The 18,733-nt window shown below is 42.8% G+C and overlaps 1 protein-coding gene across 1 annotated transcript in view; it reads left to right on the top strand.

Moving 5' to 3' along the window:
- The window catches only part of PER2 (period circadian regulator 2), a 1,339,110-nt gene that overhangs the window by 829,334 nt on the left and 491,043 nt on the right, over positions 1 to 18,733 (top strand). Inside the window, exon 18 of the mRNA XM_044070032.1 lies at positions 74 to 198. Coding sequence (XP_043925967.1) covers positions 74 to 198 — 125 coding nt within the window. The remainder of the gene's footprint in view (positions 1 to 73; positions 199 to 18,733) is intronic.

Below are 18,733 nucleotides of genomic sequence, written 5' to 3'. Positions count from 1 at the left end.
TCTGAGTAGATTAATGAATCAGTAGTACCATTTTACTGCTTTCTTATGTTTGGGTAATGTCTAATGTTTGTAGGTACTTGGAGAGCTACAGCATCCCCAGCACTGTGAAGAGAAAGTATGAGTCCTCAAATACAGCCTCTTCCTGCTCTGACGATGACAAGCACAAGGTCACTGAGAATACATTGCAGGTGTTAAAAGGTAATGTCTGTGTTTTTTTAAGCATGCATTGTAGCAAACAAAAATTAAAATTACAGGGAATATTGTGTTGTTTCACCTGATTGGTGGTTAGCACTATCGTAGTGTCTGTTAATGTGGACTGATATAAAGTAAGAAGTGTTGTTGCATACTAGTGTTGTGATGTATTTTTTTCTTTAAGAAGTACAAGCAGCTTGTGATATGAATCATCTAACAAGGCTGGCTCATCACCTGAGAGTAAAGATTTTATTAAGAAGCATCTTTTTGTGTGTGTGTGTGTGTGTGTGTGTGTGTGTGTGTGTGTGTGTGTGTGTGTGTGTGTGTGTGTCTGTGGACAGCAAGTCTGCTTATGCATGTGCATAAGTGCTGAAGTATTCTTTGCCTCCATATACCGTCCTGACATGCTGTTCAGTAACATTCTTTCTTTCTTTGATGATCAGACTAACACGATACTAGAAGTAATATTTCACTTTATTTTTCCTGACAACTGTAGAAGCTATACATTCATTTTATTTTCCTATTTTTGGCTCTCTGCATTACACAAAATGTTTTTCATTATTCCTTCCGTGACCAAATGCCTAAACAAAATTTGAAGGACATGTGAGCTTATTGTATAGACCTTAGTGTTTCATATTTTATATTAAGAAAATCAACAAAGTTATGTGTTTGTTTGCACAGAGAAATCCAACTCGCTACTGTTATTGTGCACTTAAGACATTTTTAGTGACATTTTAAATTTTTTATTTGAAATGATGGCTATTTAATAACCATCAGCTCTGAAATTGCAGAAAAGCCCATTTTAGAACTGGAAGTCCTGAATTCAGTGTTTTGAGCTATATGCTCTTGTGCATGGCCTAAGGAAAAAGCCAGCGAAAGTCCAGTATGCTGTAATTCTTCTTGAAGGTGAGGAAGCCATTAAGATATTTTTAAAATGTTTCCTGTAAAAGAAGAGGAAACAAACAGACTAATAGTATTGAAAAGTAAATTCCAGGAATTTTATTAGTCAGAGAAGAATTTAGCTTATATGGATGTGTTCATCAAAAATCAAGGGGTTCAAGATATTGTTGCATATCTCAATGAATTAAGATACAAGGTGCAGGACTGTGAATTTAGGGACCTGTATGACTCCTTAATCAGAGATGATATAATAGTCTGTGAATTAATGAAGGATTAGATAAGATACAGGGACAGATTCAGTAAACTACATGGTCCACTACGATCATGTGCACATCGTGATGTGAGACTAACACTGTAGTGCATAGTTTTTGGATTCAGTAAGTGGCCCTACTCACTGTGTAGAGCCTCGCAAACACAGTAAAGTAAACACCATTGTATGCTAATTAACAGCATAAACAGCTGAATTGTATGGTGATCAACCAATCCAAGATGGAGGAGCTATTCAAGCTATAAAGCAACCATGTAGACTCAGTGCTGGTTTTCCCTGAGAATCCCAAATCCTTTTGGAATACAGCCACGGAAAGGAGTCTATACAGAAAGAATGTTAGGGGCTGCTGTTGCTTTAATTCATATGTATGTGGAACAGGCTGAAGTCTATGCTGCTGCTGCTGCTACTGCTAATAGACCACGGCCAAGAAAAAGAAGAGGTTTTAGACCCCATTTAACTTTTCACAGTCTGCATGATGTGGAAATTGTAGAGTGTTACGGGGTGGATAGAGACACACTACAGGAACTCTGCCACTTCTGTCGTCCTCAACTCCGACCAAGGGCAACTGGCGGGGAACCAATACCATTGGAGACAAAGGTATGTGTTGCACTTAGAATTTTAGAACCAGGAACTTTTCAGAGACCAACAAGGAACATGCTGAGGTTGTCACAGGCATCATCATTCAAGATCATCCATCAGTTCCTGAGTACTATGCTCCAACATGCCAGTAACTAACATATATTTTCCTTGTACCCCTGAGGACAGGGCCACAGATATGCAGGAGTTCTGCCCTATAGCACACTCCCCTGAAGTACTGGGTGCCATAGACTGTACACATATAGAAATCAAGGCACCACCTGGAATAGGGAAGGGTGTGCAAAAACATAAAGGGCTTCCACTCCATTAACTGTCAAGTCGTGTGTAATGCTATGGGAATCATCTTGAATGTGTGTGCTGGCAACCCAGGCAGTTGTCACAACTCACATATCTGGCACAACTCCCAATTGTATGAGATGTTTATTAGGGGTGATGTATCATTTACTGGGGGATGCAGGTTATGTACTGGAACCGTGGCTGATGACACCCATCAGAAATGCACAAACACCAACTGAATGATGCTATAATGAGGCACATGCTCAAACCAGAAATATCACAGAGCGTGTGTTTGGGCTGCTGAAGTTGTGGTTTTGGTGCCTAGATACATATGGAGGAGCCCTGCAGTTCAGTCCACGTACATGTAAATGCTTCACAACATCATTCTGAGATAACAGCTTCAGCAGGATCAACATGGGGAAGGGACATACACCCCACCACCACTGGCAAGGTCACCACAGCAAAATGATAGAGAGGAGTCAGAGGGGGAACCAGCAGCTGCTATGAGTGTAGGCAGATGTAGGCGTGCTCAGTATACCCTCGCATTGGCTAAGAGGCAATGCATAGCACACTCTCTCACCACTTAAGGAGTCAAACTTTCATCCTATGCACATACATATAGTAACATTGATGCCAGACAAAACTCACAGCCTTTACCTACCCATGTAATGGCTGTGTACTCCTAGCACCAGACAGACTCAGCCCTGAACTAAAGCTGAAGCAACTGCTGGATTTACAACATTAAGTATTGAACTTGAATGTTAAAAAATGCACGATACAAATGAATGGCATATCCTTGCTTACTGTTACTTGGTAATGTAAGTAAATAAGTAAAAGGTGGTTGATTTGTGTAACAATGACTTCAACATGTGACAGCAGTGACTTATGTGAATACATGTGTCCTCTGTCAAGTAATAGGCCTCAGACATCAGATTCACACATTCATACCTGTCAAAATTACTGATGGTCACTGAATGTCCTCAATTTGGCATCATACTTTTCTTCTGGCAAATCATTAGAGAAAAATTAGAAACTAATGGCACACATTTCAGTTTTAGACTTCATATCCCTCAGAAAAATGTTAAAATCAAACTGTTTTTAAATCACTATTTTTATCAGCTATCTTAGCTTTGTAAGACCAAAATATTTAAATGTTTCCCTATTGTTCAGCCTGTGTCCCACTTTTATTTATGGCTTGGTCCAGCTTTGTTGCTGTAAGAGTATGGGAGGCATGTACACATTACAAAAACCTGTAAGAATGCAGTACAATTAGCAAAACTACACAGACACAGGTATACTAAGCACTAAGTCAGCTATGTACCATCAGTATCAGACACAAAGCTTATGTATCCCTGAAAACAAGGACATGGCACAGTTATTACTTGCACAAAGTGTTGTGTTGCGGTTGAGGGCAGGAAGCCTAGGCTAACACAAAAGGTAAGTGGGTGCTTGTGAGTAAAAGAGAAACAGGCAGACATTTGGATGACGTATCAAATGGCCACTGAGACAAAATGAGCTTTAAGCCTCACAACTGGACTATGTAAATGGAGTGTGTCTGTCTGTGTTGTGTGAGTGTCTGCAATAACACAGCCAGGCTCTGTGCTTGCTGTATGTCTTGGTACATCAGACAGGTGTGATCCATGCATGGTAGAGGTGGCAGTTCATCATCGTCATACCCAATCACAAGAGTTGATTCTGCTAGGAGTTGCACTGCCATGTCCACGCCCGAGATCAGATGCACTGCTGCTACCTGAATGTGACTCTGCTGGATGAGCTCTCCTCATGAGTACACCCATGACCATGACCCCATGGCCTGCCACGTCTGGATGTGGACACCTCAACCACTGATGGAGCAGTGGAAGTAGTGCCACTATGGGAGCGTGATCAGGCATAGCTATGTCGGCTAACATTCGATGACTTGGCTAACCTATGCCCATGTGGATGCCGTCCCACTCTCAGCAAACATTCCATCACAGACACCTTCCATTCCAACATGTCATTCATCTGATCCATTGAATCTGCAACACAGTGGAGCAGTCACGCATGTTAGCCTGTACGACATCTACAACCCTAAGTATTTCTACAGAGGCCCTATTGGAATGGGCCTGCGCTCCCATGATGCCCCTAGACATACATCAAGTGGCATGGAAAGATGCACCTGAATCAGGTGGTGGATGGCTAGTAGGCCTCCTCCGAGCACCCCTGTCCAAGCACCCCTAACAACCTTCCTGCATGGCAGCTCGGCCACACTTTGGCTGTGGCCAGAGTTAGCAATCACTGAAGCCGTAGTAACCACACTACCCTGATTGAGTGTCTCACACTCCACCTGTCCAGTATCTGAGGGATCACTGGAACAGGTTGGTGTAGGCCTACTGGCTGTGTCCGATGGAATTACAGGGAATGGACCTCAGTGTCAGATTCAACCTGTGCACCCCCTGACTGTGCCTCTTTTGGCCCACCATCATCAGAGTCTGCCAGTACTCTGACATCTGGTGGTAAGAGTCCTATACTTCCACTGACAGAATCACCTGTGATAAGTTGCAAACACAGAAAATAAATTAATAGCTACACTACTACAGTTCAGTATATGCTAACAGACTAACAGTGGTACCATTATTACAGACAGTACCGCAATACACACAGTCCTAACACCCACATCACACATATGGATAAAATAAATATTTCTGTGAACTACTCATCGGTACTGAAATAAAAATGTTTGGCTTACCATGTGCAGATGACTCTACAGTTCCTAGGGAGGATGGTCCTGGAAGAAGTTAAGCAAAAGGTAAGGGGACACCATCATCACAATTAACAATAACACAGGTGAAAAACTTTGGCCCTTTATCTGTCCATTAACAAGGCATTTAACAAAAACTTGGCCCAAGACAATGTGTAATGAACCACAATATGTTAACTGTATCAGTCCATAACTATTCCCCCCCCCCACCAAAAAGAAAAATTGTTAAACTTAAGTATTGCTGTCAGTATTTCAGTATTTTACTATATAGGAAACATTTAACAACTGGCATAGGTAAGCCTACCTGGAAGCTCCTCCTGCGACATACTTGTCCTCCGTGAAACAGCAGCACCGACATCAATCACATTCTGCTGTGTACTTTCCATTGAGCTCTGTGGATCCCTGACAGCCGACAGGAACTTTTCATTTGGTGTCAGTGGTAGCTCTGTAGCAGCCCCCCCCCCCGTAACCATCTGTCAAAGGGCCACTGCAGCAGCTCTCCTTCAGGCTGATGAAATCATGTCAAGTGGCCATGTAATGCACCTGGTCATATGTCCTGTTGCGGCCCACAACAGAGTTAACATCGTCCACTATCTGCTGCCAAATTTGCATTCTTCCTGACATATCCCCACAGGCTGTCTCAAGCAGAAAGCGGCCATCTCGCCTAAATGCTTGTACAATGACATCATTCTCAGGGTCACTAAAGGGGGGGGTTTGCAGGGATTGGGACGCCTAGGTGCCACACTCCTAAGTGACATAAAACACAAAAGGATAATGCACATAAATATAACATAAACAAAAGTCATGTTTAGATATAACACTTAAGTAGTGATTTTTATAATATTATCCACTGGAGAAACAAAAAACTTTCAAGATATTCAAATATAAAAAAAGGATTTATATGGCTGTACCATATTACAGTCACACAAAGCAGAGTTGGATCCAAAACAAGGGGAGTAGCAATAAGAAAGCAAAGCAAACATCTGTGCAAACACTTTTTTGTTTGTGCCAACACAGACGTGGAGCCCCCCCCCCCAAAAAAAGGGCAGGCAAATGACATTTTGCTATCAAAAAAAGGAATAAAACATCAGTGAACTGTTATAAGTGCTGTCAACGAAACTGTCCCAAAAACGTTTACATATTTACCACAGAACATTCATTTTTATGCAATTGCCAGTCACCTCTCCCTTTGTCCATCATTCCCCTAGAGGTGTCTGTGGGCCATCTTAGAAGGCTAACACCCCTGTGTCGTTGACAATATAGGACATTTACATTTCACTGAAATAACAACAGAAGAGACTAAAGAGAAGCAGTTGTAACATTAACACTTTTGCTGAAAGTTAATATGACTGAGCATCTGAGAAAGTAAAATGCCCTGACAAAAATCCATATGCCATCAGTAAACTTATAAGAAGTGCATACAGATAACAGAAGCACTTGATAATGCATATATAAAAATATTTTTGTAAGTGACATCTGAGCATATCCAGTATGTAACTGAAAAATGCAATCATGCCTTATCAAGATCAGTAGTCTTCTGTGCAGATAAATCCAAAGTAATAGCTGTTTTCTGTGCTATCTGCATAAAGTGTCCTCACCTTCAGGTTCTCTTGCTACATGGCTCCCTGTTTATAGTGCAGATTCAAGTCTGTGAGCACGGATAAGATGCAGATCAGGTATGAACTCATTAGAATTGCTGAATCCCAAATTCTTGGCTCCGTGTATCAGATGTAAACATAGCGCAGGCACTCCATCAGTGTTTGTTGCTATTGGATTGCAACTGTGAATGATTGTTGGTAGGGAGAAGGAAAACACTACAGGAATTCAGGCTCCATTACCACCAGTCAGTGTAGCAGCAAGGTTAGACTTACAAAGTGTAGAAGTAATTGTATCAAGGTTTTAAATGTTAAGTAAGCACACATTTCACAGTTTTTGTTCAGTAACATCCAACCTCCCCTGCATTTGTTGAAAACTTTATATTATTGCCATTTAATAATCTCACAAATTTTAAGGACGATGATATAAAAAGCCTTACACACTGCATGTCTCAGATTACTGCTTACAGAAGAATGAGCAACATACACAAAGATAAGACAGAGCTGCATTTCTGCAAGCAATAGTCATAAATGGTTGAGTGATTGCTCATTGAACTACATTTGAAATTAATATATGTGGAAACAACTCAGAAGTGTACAAGTGTCATTTGTCTTGTTTAATACCTTGAATGATGATGCACTTGTTTGTATGGACAATGATTTTCATTCTGTGCTGCAAAGTTGTTTCTGTGACAAACTGATAAGACACCCTTACTGTGTTTTGAAGGTGAGAGTTCAAATTCAGACTTGTGTAAAAATCGTTCATGTTTACCAACATATATTTTGTAGCATTGTTTATTTTATAGTTTCTTTTCTATTTTTTTTTAATGCCAGTGTTTTCACGGTGGACAGCTTAGCACCAATACAGGAAATGGATGAACACCATAAATGTCATGTATGTAAAATACTTCTTTGATAACCAATACATCAACTACACCTGTGAATCATTTGTATGTGTAGCACATCTGCTAAATATGTTGTTCCACACAGCATATACTATCTGTAGATCGAGTGAAGTCCCACCTTTGTCTTTTAAGGATGAAACCTAACAAACACTACTCACAAGGCTAAAAAAGTGTAGCTTTGCTTGTCTTGCTTGAGCGACACTTACCATCTCACAAATTTGAGTAATGGCCCATACACAAAGTAGACAGAATACCTGCAGACAGGATGCAAATGTTCTTAATTTCAAAAAGGGTACATTGTTGCATTTTTTTTTTGCTTTCCATCGCACAATGTCACTTTGCATTTAGCAGCCTTCCCCAACACCTGCAGGTTCAGAATACCTGCAGAGAGGAAGCAGTCAACAATTTCAAAATGGATGCATTCTATCAGTTTTGTTGGGCACCGTGCAAACATGTTAAGAGGCATTGTGTGGTGGTCAATACACAGAAGGTGATAATTAATAGATAAATATCCAACTGTTAACTATTCCTATGGCAGCATGTGTAAGTGTAGGGCAACAGTACAGATGGTCCTGGGTTCTAATGCAGGAAATCCCAAATATTTTTACTGTTGCTCCATTTCATTTTATATTAAATGTCACATAAAAAAGTTAAGAATAATTATAAATAAGAATTAGTATGTGTAGCTGTGGGGTTTATATGAATGATATGTGTGACTGAGGGTGTACAGCCTACTATGTTTCTGTAATTACAGTTGTGCTATCTGCCCTTGGATGGCCTTCAGACTTCATCAAGACTCATACACACATGAATGTATAGAAATACATGGTTAATCCCTCATTCTTTTATGTGTATTTATATATAATTCATTACTGTCTCAGAAGTACTTCTATAGAAGAGGTGTAAAATCACCACTGTGGAAGAAAATGTGTTGTCTGTTATGGTTAGGTCTGAATCCCACATTGTAAAAATCTTTCTTATCGTGGTATAAAGCCAAAGCAAAAATGTCAGGTCATGAAATGTATGCCCCCAGTGCATGTCTACAAAGTGAAATCACCAAACAGTTCCAGCAGCAAACAGCATTCAAACTATTGCCAACTGTCATATTCACTTTCCCATTTAAAAAACTGCTTTCCTCTTTGTTTGCCACAGTTGCTGTCCGCTTAACATTGTGCAAATGCAGTTGGCATCATTGTTTGGGTTTGTGCACTACCAGTAAATGCAATAACAGGAATTGGTGGAAATTATTGTTTGCTATTGCTGTTCTCCCTGCTTGGACATGTCTGATGGTAAAGGGAAGGTGGCCAATTTAGGGTGCAGAGGTGGGGTGTTGAGGAGTCCAGACTCTTTATTGGACTCCTTGTAAAGCGCCACAGCCAAAGGTTTTTGCAGAAGGATTATGCCTGCTCCTAGTACAAGTCTGAGGTGTGGAATACTCTGGCCAAGGCTGTCTCCAGTGCAGTTGGCATTCCACACATTGGAGAACAGTGTAAGCATCACTTTAATGACCTAAAAAGGTACAAGAGGGATGCACTCAACCAGTGGATGGATGAGTTGAGAACTAGCAACATCCCACAGTTGTGTAAGTATACTAATAGAGGATTTCTAGTAGGTAGAAAGCTACATATAGGCAAGATTGGTATGTGTAATGCTCTTCTCTTGTTCTCTTCTGTTTATACTACAACCAGTGTCATGGTAACTGCAAATAGAAAAGCCCATGCTGAGCATCTAGAGAGACTGAGGGAAGCAATGGGTATGTATGCAGTGCAAGAGAGGTAGTATTGGTAGCTTTTAAATTAATTTCTATACAGTTGTAGCAGAGAAAGCATGCATATCCTAGCTGTAAAAGCAAGCATGCATGCTTCAGTCTGTAGCACAAACCAACTGTAGGAGTTAAGTGTAAGACTACAGTCAGACATTGTGGTTTCATATACCTCGAGTAACAAGTATAAAATAGTACAATCCATTAAAAACATTACATTAATTTGTGCATAAATGGCATAAATTTCCTGTTAAATCTGTATATGTGCAATAGCTGCACATTGCAAGGATTACTTTGAGCAATCCTAAATTATAGTTTGTAGTTAAGTATACTTAAATGTAAAAGTTTAGATAAAATATTGTTACTGTGATGATGCATTCTGTGTCACATGATGGTACTCATTTTTTTTCTTCCTACCCCAACCCTCATCTCTTTTTTATTTTTCTGTGTGTTGTCAAAATGTTTCCATGTCATTCATATTTAACAAATGACAAAATGCTTTACAGTCCATGGAGGTAGGCCAATCCCAGTGGCTGAGCCTGTCTCTGCTCCACCAGCTCTAGCACTCATGCCCATCACATCTGGGACCCACCCTGGCAGTACTGCCTCTGCTGCCCCTGCACTACCTGCACCCTCAGGTAGCACTTCCTTGAAAGCTGGTGCTGTGGTACCTTCCGGGAGTAGTGGAAAAAGGTGGAGATTTTATCACCGACCAGGAGATGCCAGGGTTGGTGCGTAGGGTTGTGCACACCACCACTGGTGCACATCTACACCAGATGGAGAGGCTGCTTTCCCTCATGGTCTATATTAGGTGATATCAAGCACTCCAACAGCCAGCGAAGTAAGGGGATGATGACAGTCCTGTGGGTGAGGACTAGATTCTCACTATCCCCATGTTTGATGGGCATGGGCTTCTGTTGTCCCCTCCCTAACCTCAATCATGGTGTCCCCCAATCTTTTTGTGTCTCTCACTGTCTCCATCCCTTGTATTTTGTCCCATTTGTTTGCACCTCCTTCCTCACCGACTCTACTTACCTGACCAGAAATACCTATGTCCCTTAGCCAACATTCCTCTCTTACTGAACTTAGAAAAAAAATGGGCACTTGTCCCACAAAAAAACTTCATCAGGTACATAGCTCTCCACTTCACACATGTGCCTTCTTGACACACTTGATCTGATTCATTTGGCTGTGTAACATGGTTGTGTTGTTGTCACCCCTCTTTGTTGAGGTGACAGTCCAAATTCAGCTAATATTCTGTACATATTTTTATTGTACACTTTTGAAGATGTGGATAGCTATGGTTCTTTCCTACCTCCCTTGTGCACATTCCTATATTGCTTTCTCTTTGTTCTTCCCCCTGATTGCCCCCCATTCCATCCCTTTCCTGTCTACCCTATTTTAACACTTTTAATCTGGTCAAAAAATAGAATCACACACAACACACATATATAAAAAAAATTAAGTAATGGAGCCCTTCACTTTTTGGCCTCTGTGCTTGCTCAGAAGCATTGTGCACCAATGCCAAGTGACTGTGAATGGCTCTTTCTTGGTGCGGTTACCTCTGCACATTTCTGTTTAGACACTCTGCGCAGAGGTAACACATTGAATTATGAATACATATTTAAAACATACACCTGTATTCAAACACTGTATCATCTGGGCTTGAAAAGAAGTCTGTCAGTGCATTTACACCTGCTGCCACAGAATCAGCTAAGCAGCAGGTGTGTTCCATTCACTCAAGTACTCAACTCTCAGAATCTTATCAGTAAGGCCTGCGTTTGCTCAACCACTTACATGCAAACAGGGAAAGTAGTATAAATATACATCTCACATGTGCAAACACTTTGCCATTAATCGCACAACCCAGCTGCTCGGCAGCGTGCTATGGAAAGTGCACATTAGCATGTACTATTTAAGTTTACTGTAGATGTAGTCTTCATCCCATGAAAGTACATGTAAAAGCACAAAGGGAAGGACATTTTTAAGTAAACAACACATACTTGCACTGCAGCCATCTCTTATCTCCCCCCATGCACTGCATCCGTGGTCTCTTAGTACTTCACAAATGTATCAACTACATTAAGGAAATAAATACCAAATGCTTTGTTATATAACATGCACATCAGATTTTCCAACAGTTGTAGTAATTTGGACAGCTGTTTGCATATAGTTTGTAAAGCTCTCTCAAAGTATACTTGCTCATTGGAAACACAACAACATGCAGAATTTTAAGATCTTGACAGTTGTACATGACTAGCTATCCATTTCACAGAGGCTTCCCAACATCTGCGCTTAAATATGCAATGATGATGTCAACCACTTTAAATTATCTTGCATCATTGTAAAAGTCAGATTTGTGCCATGGCGCTTGTGTAAAGTACTGAGTTCTGTAGTCTTGTGTACTTAAGTAGGGGTTCTGTTCTCACAGCAGTCAACTGGTATGTGCGTGTGTGTGTGTGTGTGTGTGTGTGTGTGTGTGTGTGCGCGCGCGCATGCTTGCTTGACAGTGCTGTTACCATCTTCTCCTCCCCAGACACTGCTGTCATCACCTATAAACTGTTGTCTGACACTCTCCAAGTCAGACTTGTGCTGTGGTGTTTATGTTAAATTCGGAGGTTTCTGTTCTGTCTGCTTAGATAGGTAGGGGCTCTGTTGGTGTCTCTGTGTGTTTGTACACTTGCTTGACATTAGAGAAAGCATTTTACACCAGCATGGGAGACACTGCTGTTATCATCTTCTTCCCACCAGACACTGCGGATGTTATCACCTATAAGCTGTTATTCAACACTCTCCAAGTCAGACTTCTGCTGTGCTATTAGTATGATGCAGACAGTATCAACACATACCAAAGATTGCTGCCACAGCCATTAAGACACATGAGATTAAACAAAAACATGGGGTTATTTCTTATGTTATGAAAACAAATGCACAACCCAGTGATAATGTAGACATCACACCCCTATGAGCAGACCAACTGTTGTGACCTGTGTACTGAGGCAGATGGTATGTGGAACGTCCAACAGCATGTGCATGTGCTCACAGTAGTGAATACTCCCTTATATGTAACACAACTCTGGAGTATGTGCAGAACATCCACATCATAGGCCATAATCTTTCCATAGCTCACAGCCGTCATCATACCAATAACTAAGTACAATGCAGCCTTCTTCCTATACCTCCATACATATCTTCCAGGGATGCATAACTGAAGTGTACCACATTTGCACAGTGAGCTCCCACACATCTTATTGGCCATTCCTAGGTATTTTTTTTGTTTCATAAACATTACTCTCTGATGGTGCAGAACACTTATCAAGGTGATGTAACCGATTCATGTGTGTACCTGTTTAGGTGATGCAAACAGTACATACATAACTGTTTGGCAACATTAATGGCATAGGCTACTTTTGTGACAGTGTGGATTGTGTTATATCTATGCCATACACACCTGTCAACTAGCCTGGATTGATCATATCACATACAGGTATAGCAGTGTCCATCCTAACACCTCCAGCAGATGTTAGACTGTCAGGACAGTGTGCTTGATTACCCTCATAGATTACTGATATCTAGTAATAGTTGTACAAGTGTTTTTGTGCAGAACCATCTGTGATCACTCACAATCACATATATTATACCATAGACATTGAATTACTGGTGGTATTATTCTGATATTGCCCATGCTTCTGTTTACTGTTTTTCATGACCCTGTAACTATCTGTCCCACTTGGTGGCGACCTACACTGAAATTACAGTCATATTCAGACAACTCATTTTGCACAGCTTCACAATATGCAGCTAACCTCTGTTGTATACAGCTTCCCTGATAGATGTTTGTATCACAAATATATCCTTCTCCATTGTTATGTCACCTTGTGTGACAGCCACATAATGTGCATTTTCACTGTGCAGTCCGTTGATATGTTAGTGTTCTTGCTACAACTGTCTTAATTTACATGTCCTCATCTGTTGTACATTAAGATGTTTCACCTGTTCTCTTTCCCTGCGTTCATTCCTACAATTCATCTGTGTATCCCTATTCAGTACACACAATTCCCTTGTTTATTTTACATGGTAGTCCGTGTACCGTTACAGCTCATTTACACAATTTTTGTACAGAATGCCTGAAATGGGACTCCACAATTCTCTGCACTGCATATACTGTCCTTTAATGTGTTTGGACCATATACATTGTATTATTAACCCTGATAATCATTGTAGCAGTCTGCAAAATCCCACAGACCTAGTTTGACAGGTCTACATGTCTGCTGCTATCAGTGTTACTTTATATAGTTTCCTGGCTGGCAGCACTGTTGCTAGCCATAAAACCTTGCTTGTTTATGTTTAAGTGCAGTGCACTGCATGAATATGTAATTAGCACTTATGCTCATCACGCAAACAAATTAATACTGTATATTATACAGTGATAAGTCATTAACATTCAGAAACATGCACACTGATTTGTTAACCCAACCAGCGTGCCTGTTCTAAATCGAGCATATACCAATAGAAAAAAGTTTGGTCACCCAGACTTTCTTCTATTAATTTATGCTACAGCTTTCCAGTTTTCTTGAGCTAAGAGGTCAAGAGGTACATACTGAGGGCAGATAAAATACAAGGAAAATGTATTTGATTTTCCTTGTATTTCTGCCCTGTCTGTCTTGTACCTCTGAACTGTCCGGATTTCAAACATTATGATTTTATTAGTATTTTTTTTTTTAAATGAAGCACAAAGATCTTCCTTTCTCCATTTCTACCTTTCCAAAGCACTGATATAATAAGTCCCATATGCATGTGCACATCAGGAAAGCAGTAGGATATGGAAAGAAAGCGAAAGAACACCATGGAGCCATTATATAAAGACATTATTTAACAAAAGTAAGCGATTTCTTTCTTAAATAATGTCATTGCATAATAGCAATAACCAGTTCCTGGATGTGTTGTATGGAAGATTTACCCATGGTTGCCTTTGTTTATTCACTCGTGCTTCACCCTTGTTATTAAACTGTACCAACTGTGTGTAAATCTTCAATGTGAGAGTGTTCAATCTCGCCTTTGTTCTTACACATGGGTTCGGAGCCGATCCTCGGCTCCGTGCCGGCCGACTGCAAGCTCTGCATCGAGAAGAAGCTCGAGGACATCTAATACCCACAATCCCCCTCTGCCTTTACCTCAGATCTAGTTTGCCGCTGCTGCAGTACGCATCGCTGGAGACTAGCTCGGGGCTGTTCAGATAAGATTTTTTATCTATTCTGTACTAATTTTCAGAAAGTTTCTTTAAATTCTAGTTACTTAAGTAAGAGTAGGTGTGTGAGTGTCAGGAATTCTCTATACTTAGAATAAGTTAACTTGTTAACTTTCGAGTTAGAGTTTTTCGGGGCCTACCTCTTCTTGGACTTGTGACTAAAACTTTTGTAGTCTTGCCTTTTTGGCAGTTATTACTGGATAAGACTTCGGATTCGACTTCTTTGACTAAAAACTTGTGGTAGTCTTGTTTTTAGCTTTATCAAACAGACTCTTATTCCCGGATTTGACATTTTTACTGGATTGACTTTTTACTGGACTGGACTGTCTTCTCATTTGTTAATATGTCTGAAAAGATGAAATCTGGTTTTAAACGTTGTCAGTGTGGCCAAAAAATGTCGGTCACAGACAACCACAGTTCCTGTGTCTACTGTCTTGGCCCTCTCCACTTACAAGAGGACTGCTCTATTTGTCACTCTTTTAGTGGGAGGGTCATGACAGATAGGCGCAGGAAACTGATGGATAGAGGATTGCTGAAACCCTCTTTCCAGGAGGCTTTGGATGCTTCAGACCAGGCATCCAAGTTCAAGGGGTCGAAGGCGCCGGAGCCAAAGTCATCGGCTCCGAGCTCTTCGAGTCTAGTTAGATCACCGGTTCCACAGACTTCGGGCCGAGTGTTCAACTGTTGGCAGTTTCGAGCCTCGAGTCTTGGAACCGTGACGGAGCTCCCTCCAGCGACTCTGTTGAGGTCGGCTCCGTCTTCGATCCCTTCGACTCGTTCTTCTAGAGCCCTTTCCGACACCGACGTGGACCGTGTGGTGCAGAAACTTATGGAGCATACGGCTCTGTCCAAGCTTATTTCGGTCTCCTCTCAGTTGATGTCGAGACTTGAAGGCCTGCCACTATCTCCATCTGTTCCTCCTCCGAGACCTGTTCAGTCTTCGGAGCCGGAAGAAGCTGACCTGATGATTGTGGAGCCCCCGGTGCCAGAACCGTCTTTTTCTCGGTCGGCACCGTTTACCTCGACTCCATCCGATCCGGTACCGGAGTCTCGGGCCCGAAGATCTGTCCTTGGTTCCGGGACCGAGAGTCGGACCGATGTTTCGTTCCGACTCTCCTCTCGGGCCTCGCACGGATCGATTCAGTTCCGTCCTCGGGGTCGGTGCCTTCGGTTCCTGTTTCAGGGATTCTTCCCATTTCTTCGGAACCGGGAGATACCTCGACTCGGGACCCAGGGGCCTTCGACCTCATGAGGAAGGTGTTGTCTACCCAGACAACCACATCAGCAGGTACAGCTTCTCCTCCCCACAAAGGACCGTTATCCTCCTCTGCACCCACGGCCACGCCCAAGCCGGGCACCAGTGTCTCAGCCACCCCTGGAGGGTGCCCCCTCTTCCTCGGAGGCTTCTTCGGATGCTCCCCACGAAGTTCCTAGGAAAAGACTGTGTAAGAGGAGACACTTGGATTCTCCACAAGAATCCTTGACATCTGATACTGACTTAGATGAGTCAGAAGGGTCCCCTAAGTCACCTTCAGAGGATGTCTCTTTTTCTGACATCTTGGAGATCCTTAAACAGAGAGGTGACTGGCAAGCCCTCCCCCCTTCTGAGGATGAGTCAGTTTTGCTGAAGGCATTTGGTGCCCGCCCTTCCTCCTCCTGGGTCACGCCTATGATGAGTTAATGGAATTGATTGCTCGAAGGGCGTGGGAGACTCCTGACACGGTGGAACCTGTCCCTAGGAAGCCAAATAAGTACATCACGGCACCACAGGACAAAGCTTACCTTACCAAAGGAGTCCCAGTAGACGCCATGGTGGTGGCAGCGGCCACGAAAACGGAGATGTCGGAGTCTTCCTCATCTGTCCATCCGCCTAACAAAGATTCTAGGACCATGGACAGATATGGGAAGCGCATTTTCAGTTCAGCTGCTTTCTATGCGTTCCCTGAACTATTTGACCCATTTTACACGCTTACAGAGGGATCTAGTCAAAGAGTTGGGAGATACCCTCCAGGGTGCTACAGATGCCGCTGTCTCAGAGAAAGTTACAGCGCATCTCAACACCCTTACGTCCATTGTGAACTCGTCCATGAGGCTGATATCCTATGCAGCAAGGATCGAGTAGGGCAGCGGCTTCAGCGATTGCTCTTCGTAGGCAATCCTGGATGCGCTTATGTTCGCTTGGAAGCCTTCAAGTCTTCCTTTACTAACGCCCCATTTGATGGAGCCACACTTTTGGCCCTAAAGTAAAGGAGACCCTTACCCGGTGTGAACAGGAGGGAAAGACTCTGTCTGCTGTCGGAGTCCGTTTTCCACCCCTTCCAGACCGTACCCCAAAGGGCAACGTGGTGGGAAAATGTGGTTTCAAAACCTCAAGGATCTTTTCCAAACACACAGGGTGATGCCCCTCTAGAGGCAGAGGGGGCAGAGGTGGAAGACGCCGCCCTGGCGGCAGAGGGGTCCGCAAAACCAAGGTGACAGGGATAACCTCCCTGGCAAACCTTTTCAGCACTCCTGAGAGGAGGCCCGACTGTCCTGCTCTGTAGGCAGTCGGGGGTCGCTTAGCTTTATACCCTCAGGCCTGGCAAAACCTTTCTTCAGACAATTGGGTAAAAAGCGTTGTTACCAGAGGTTACAAATTCCCATTTCTATCCACCCCCATTCCAAAGAAAAAACTCCCAGATGTACCACCCCATCTGCGAGACCCAGCAGCTACAGAAATTTCAAAGCTTCTAAGATAAGAGTCATCCCACCAGTCCCAGCAGACCATATAGGATTCGAACTTACTCAAGGTTCTTTTTAGTTCCAAAGAAAACAGGGGACTGGAGGCCAATTCTGGACCTAAGTCATCTCAACACCTTTGTCAAGAAGGAAAAGTTCCGAATGGTCACGCTTCAATCGATCCTTCCATTCTTACGGAAGGACGACTGGATGTACTCAATAGATCTGAAGGACGCATACTACCACATCAAAATGGCCAGGGCGTCCAGAGATCACTTGCGCTTCCGTCTGGGAGCCAGTCACTATCAGTTTCGAGCCCTGCCCTTTGGCCTGACCACAGCCCCCAGGGTCTTCACCAAATGCATGGCAGTGGTAGCGTCTCATCTGAGGCGCCTAGGATTCCAGGTGTTTCCGTATCTGGACGACTGGCTCCTGTCTGCCACCACCAGGCGTCAACTGATACAAGCCAGGGATTACTCCCTACAACTTTGTACACACCTTGGCATTTCAGTAAATTTGAAAATCTTTGCTACAGCCATCACAGCATATCTTATTTATAGGAGCGGAATTGGATACGCGTCAGTTAGTTCTAAAACTTCCGACAGAAAGAATACTAGCACTTCAATTCAACATTTCCCTTCTGCTGTCGTCCAGGAAATCCCCAGCAAAAATTGTTCTGAAAGTTTTGGGTCTCATGGCAGCTTCTCTCATAGCAATACCATTGGGAAGACTGCACATGAGAGTGCTACAATGGCTTCTATTTGCACAATGGTCATTCCAACAACTTCCACTGACTCACGAAATTTTGATAACGAAAACATGCAAATCACACCTAATGTGGTGGTTACAGACTTGCAACCTTTCCGGCGGAAGACCATTTGTGCTACCCACACCGTCAGCGACGATAACCACGGACGCTTCCCTGATAGGGTGGGGGGGCATCTTTCAGGGACAGACAGTCCAAGGCGAATGGACCAATCTGGAGTATAATCTGCACATCAATGTTCTGGAGTTGAGGGCAGTGTTTTTGGCGTTGCAACACTTTGCTCCCCTTCTTCCTCCAGGGACCATTGCAGTTCAGACAGACAACATGTCCGTAGTCTGGTACATAAACAAGCAAGGGGAACCAGGTCCTACCAACTATGCAGAGAGGCCATGAGAATTTGGCAATGGGCAGAGTCCACGGTCGCTTTCTGATCGCAACGCACATCCCGGGTCATCCAACGTCATAGCCGACAGGCTGAGCAGGCAATACTATTGCCTCACGAGTGGTCCCTCAAACAGTCAGTTGCGGAAAAGATTTTTCGCAAATGGGGCCAGCCTACCTGCGATCTGTTTGCGTCTCCAATGAACGCCAAATGCAGGAGCTACTTTGCCCTATTACCCCTCCAGGGAAGTCCCAGGACGCTGGTGCACGATTGGCCCCGGGTCTCCTATATGCTTTTCCTCCATTTCCCTGATTGCAAAGTTTCTGCAGAAAGCAAACAACCTTCAGAGGACTATAATTCTCATTGCTCCGTTCTGGCCTCGTC

This window comes from Protopterus annectens, chromosome 4.part1 (genome assembly GCF_019279795.1).
Source record: "Protopterus annectens isolate FY-2018-M chromosome 4.part1, PAN1.0, whole genome shotgun sequence".
Taxonomy (NCBI): domain Eukaryota; kingdom Metazoa; phylum Chordata; order Ceratodontiformes; family Protopteridae; genus Protopterus; species Protopterus annectens.
Note: the sequence above shows the minus strand (reverse complement) of the source record. Positions and strands in the feature narration are given on the sequence as shown.